Source organism: Myotis davidii, unplaced genomic scaffold (genome assembly GCF_000327345.1).
Source record: "Myotis davidii unplaced genomic scaffold, ASM32734v1 scaffold568, whole genome shotgun sequence".
Taxonomy (NCBI): domain Eukaryota; kingdom Metazoa; phylum Chordata; class Mammalia; order Chiroptera; family Vespertilionidae; genus Myotis; species Myotis davidii.
Window position 1 is genome coordinate 892,133 of NW_006299372.1, and position 4,945 is coordinate 897,077.

The following is a 4,945-nucleotide window of genomic DNA, read 5'->3' on the forward strand; positions in this document are numbered from 1 at the left end:
TTTGAAGAAACACTGGAAATATTTGTTTGGGGAGAAAGCAGAAGACACGAATTCATCTGGTATCAGAATTTTCTTGACTGGAATGCATGAGAGAGATGGGAACAAGAACTCCTTAGCTTTTTGTGTACCAGAAAGCCTAGCTCAGTGATGGCGAACCTTTTGAGCTTGGCGTGTCAGCATTTTGAAAAACCCTAACTTAACTCTGGTGCCGTGTCACATAGAGTAATTTTTTGATATTTGCAACCATAGTAAAAATAATGACTTATATTTTTGCTATTTATTGTATATATTTAAATGCCATTTAACGAAGAAAAATCAACCAAAAAAATGAGTTCCCGTGTCACCTCTGACACGCGTGTCATAGGTTCGTCATCACTGGCCTAGATAATTGAACAAATATTCTCCCTAGAAAAATCTCCATACAACTGTATTTAAAAATGATAGCCAATGTCAGGGGAAATCACACAAATCCATTACAGATGGCCCTTGCCTGTCTGAGGGCAGTGATTCTCAGAGGCCAGCCCTGGGCCTGTTGGATGCTCTGGACTACATAGGTTACCTTCTGTTAGACTTTCCTGAAAAGAGGAATCCCTTGAAAATCTTCTTAAGAGGCTAATTCTTAGCCCCAGTCTGTAGAGAGTCAGATTCTAGTATTTGGGGTTGTGTCCAGGAACATAGATTTTAACAAGCTCACAAGTAATTATGATGTAGATGGTTCTTGGACTTGAAGCAAAACCTTGACATTGTTATCACAGGAGTAGAATAAGAAACAACTGGAGTAGAATGCCATATTGATATCATACATACTAATGCAATACTTGTGAATACAAATAATTGAACTAGAGGGTCCTTTACCACCTTATTTCTCTAGAAATGTGCCTGGCGGATCACCTAAAAGATGTTAATGATAATTGTCTCTCCACATGGAGAGAAATTAACCTCGGGTATTTTTTTTCACATCTCTAAAGTAATTGGGACTTATCGTAATATAATCTTGGTAGTGTGTTTTCCTAGCTAGTCTCACACACCAAGGATTTGATAATGGGGTTACCGACAACTTTTGCAAGTACTACCCTTTGTTTTCTGACACACATAATAGGATGCTTGCTTCTAGTATTTATAAACTCTTCACAGGATTCAATTTAAAAACACCCAGTATAGAGTACATTTTTTTCCCAAGAGAAAGAAAATAATAGTAATTTCCACAATGTCACTTCTTCAAAGGTTTTTTTTCAGTTCTAAAGAAATACAAAGTATTAATGGAATCTTAATTTATTAAAAAGATATGGACACTTGAACAAATATTGGACAATTTTAACCTAAGCATAACATTTAGCAGAATATAGACATAGATGACATATTCCCCCATGTAATAACTATAAGGACAAATTGAAAGGTGTTATGCAATAAGTTAGAGCAATGGTAGGCCAGAGATGCCAGATTTAAATCCTGGCTCTGTAGCCTTGTACTAGAGATGCTACCTGTCTATGCCTCAGTCTTCTTATCTGTAAAAAAGAATAATAAATACAACCTCCATCTCCTATATTTTAAGAATAATCTGAGTTAATAGATGTAACATGAAGAAGTTCAGACCACTTTATGTTTCTTTACAAAATTGTTTAGGGGATTTCATCTTGAAATGAAAACAGTCTCCCCAAACACTATATGCTTTTCCTCATATGCTGTCAATTTATTTCAGAAATGCAACTCAATACGGACACATCAAGGCCAGTTTTCTAAAATGTATTCTGAAGATATTCTAAAAAGTTTTCTTTTTAAGTTAAGCCTCAAAATTAATATTCACTGATCTGCAAAAGTAGCTGGTCAATAATTCAAGAGTATCTTAACATTTTAAGAACAAAATTCAAAATGATGAGAGCATCAGTAGTATTTTAATGCATCTGAAGTGGTCTCTAGTGAGTGAATAAAAACTTTTAAATGATTCTAGGAGGAATTGCTTTGGACTTCGGAGACAATATCATTTGTTGCATCAGGTTGATATGGCTTCAAAATGTGGGTACACATTTAGCAGTATCTGTCTAGTTTTGGGGAAGATACCTTATTCAAATAGCAATCCCATTACAGTCGCATCTTACTCTCCCTACGGCTTAATCTCTTTAGATATGGGAATGGCCTCTCTTTGGTCTGTCTCCCAGGGGTGCAATGAATCCTCGGAACAGCAATGAGGAATTCACCAATGAGAATTTCCTAATGGCTCCAGTCCTCCATACCTTTTTGCAGTGGAGGAATATTCTATATTCAGGTCTACTTCCTTACAAGAATGCAGAAATTCTATGTACTCAAAGGAAATATTTTCCTAGAGCTTTCCGTTAAGGACTAGAATCTCAATGGATGTCATGGGAGTTCAGGAACCCCTCCTGGAAGACCTCTAAGATTATCCTCTGAATGTACATTTGAAGTTCTGGCCTCAGTTTTGTCACTGATGCCTAATTTGCTTCACTTCATTCTCCTGGTGATGTCCTTCACTGCCTCTGGTTTTCAGATAATGATACGCTCATTGTGTTAAACTTTATTGTGAGAAAAGTAGACAGCATACAATTGGCATTAGAAAAGTGTGTCAAAGTCAGGCACTAGCCTGACCTAGTGAGCACCCCACACCCAACACTGCAGAGACCGCCCATTGTACAGACTCGCGTGTACATCCCAATCATATACCCCTCCATGCTTTTTCATTCCATTCCTCACCTTTTCTGTATAAATAGTAGGTGTTTCACAAGTACACAAGTGAGTGAATGGGTCTAATTATATTTCTTTTTATCCTTCTCAATCCAGCCCCATCAACTAGACTATGAGCTTCCTGAAGACAAGGATTATGATTTGTCATCCATATACCCCAGAACATTGCCCAGTGCTGGAGACATAGTAGATATGAAATGCATGTTTGTGGGTAGAGAGCAGGGAAGGGAGAGAAGGGTGGGAGGAGGGAGGAGGAGAGGAGGGGTGCCAGTGACTGACAGCAGATGTTCTGTTACAGGATTGCGCTCACTTGGAATGACAATCACCCAGTGTTATGAAGAAGTCGGCCTACTGCTCCTATTTCTGTCCGTGGGAATTTCTATCTTCTCCACTGTGGAATATTTTGCTGAGCAAAGCATTCCTGACACAACCTTCACAAGTGTCCCTTGTGCGTGGTGGTGGGCCACAACGTCCATGACTACGGTGGGCTATGGGGACATTCGGCCAGACACCACCACAGGCAAAATCGTGGCCTTCATGTGTATATTATCGGGAATCCTCGTCTTGGCTTTGCCTATTGCTATTATTAACGACCGCTTCTCTGCTTGCTATTTTACCTTAAAGCTCAAGGAAGCAGCTGCTAGACAGCGTGAGGCTCTGAAGAAACTTACCAAGAATATAGCCACTGACTCATATATCAGCGTGAACTTGAGAGATGTCTATGCCCGGAGCATCATGGAGATGCTTCGACTAAAAGGCAGAGAAAGAGCAAGCACCAGGAGCAGCGGAGGAGATGATTTCTGGTTTTGAGTTCACTTTCAGTTTATTTACAAAAGCTTGTGTAAAACTAACTCGATCTATAAAGCCTTGATGTGATTGTCTGTGTGCTGCTGCCGAGTCTCTCTTGCGTTCTCCTTGTGTTCATTTTTGCTGAGGCGTTGCTTGGTTTGCTAGAATAGTTCCTATCTCCCCAACAATGGTATTCTGATATACTCGAGTCTCAAAAATAACCATCTAACACAACCCAAGACAACTAGACCAATAGAACACATCAGAATTGGCAAATGTAAAATATTGCAATACATACAAGAGTTAAAGTTTTATGCATCACTAATTTTAAAAGTTTTTTGCAGTACTAATTTTTAAAAAATAAATGTTAAACTGCCAAGCCCAGAGAAAAGATAAGTGAACATTTAAGAGTACACTAAACAATTTTGTTATTTAAAGATATTCCCCAAGTAAATAAATCACTCCTTTCTTCATCCAGTAAAGCTGTTGAATACAACAATTACCTTTACAAGAGAAAAATCCTGATTTGTTGGTCATTTCTTCCCTCTGGTGCAAACCCTGGTCACAAATGGGCCGAGCTCTGTATTCCACCATTGTTCCATAGATGGGACTCCCAACTGCTTAGACTTCAGTAGAAGAATGCTATACAGTGGCTTCAAGAATCACACTTCTTCATCCCCACACTGAGGGCTATATGTTGAGTGTAAAGCAGATATCTCTTAGTATTCCATGGAAATTAGATGGACTTTAAACATAAATGTATTGATGTCGTGTTCAAGATATGTCTTTAAAATCATGAACATGTAAAAATGAAGTAGTGAACATTTAAATTTATATTCTGAAATCGTTAATTAGTCTTATTTTATGAAATGAGAATCATGTTGAATGATATCACTGGGTCAACTTGAAGATCTTTTATTTGTTAAAAAACATTATGGATAACTTTCTGACTATAGGGGTAAATAACAAATGTTCAGATTTTGCACGCATGTTGACAGCATTTGGACACTCATGATAATAATAAAATTCCAAGACATTCTGTTATATAATTAAAGCCAAAAGTTCTAAACCTAATAGTTAATTAATGTTTCCCAATATTCTAGTAAATGAGATTTTTAAAGCTAAGCATAATATGGAGTATCACTTTAATTTTAATACCTGTATTCTCAATGGGTGTAAATCGGATGAAAATGGTTTATTGCAGGGCAAAAATATCTTACTCTTTATTCATAAAACACACATATATGTGCAGTACATTAACAGATATAGAGTATATCTATGGCACTAAATTTTTTTTTAATTTTTTTTTATTACAAAGGGATATATGTGCAGTACATTAACAGATATGGCGTATATCTATGGTACTAACATTTTTTTTAATTTTTTTTATTACAAAGGGTATTACATATGTGTCCATTTTTTCCCCCCACCCACGACAGTCCCCTAGCCTCCCCTATCC

The 4,945-nt window shown here is 37.3% G+C and overlaps 1 protein-coding gene across 1 annotated transcript in view; it reads left to right on the forward strand.

The window, feature by feature from the left end:
• KCNV1 (potassium voltage-gated channel modifier subfamily V member 1) overlaps positions 1-4,225 on the forward strand; it is a 6,660-nt gene extending 2,435 nt beyond the window's left edge. The window contains exon 3 of the mRNA XM_006774829.2: positions 2,996-4,225. Coding sequence (XP_006774892.1) covers positions 2,996-3,507 — 512 coding nt within the window. The 3' untranslated portion in view covers positions 3,508-4,225. The remainder of the gene's footprint in view (positions 1-2,995) is intronic.
• The last annotated feature ends 720 nt before the right edge of the window (positions 4,226-4,945 follow it).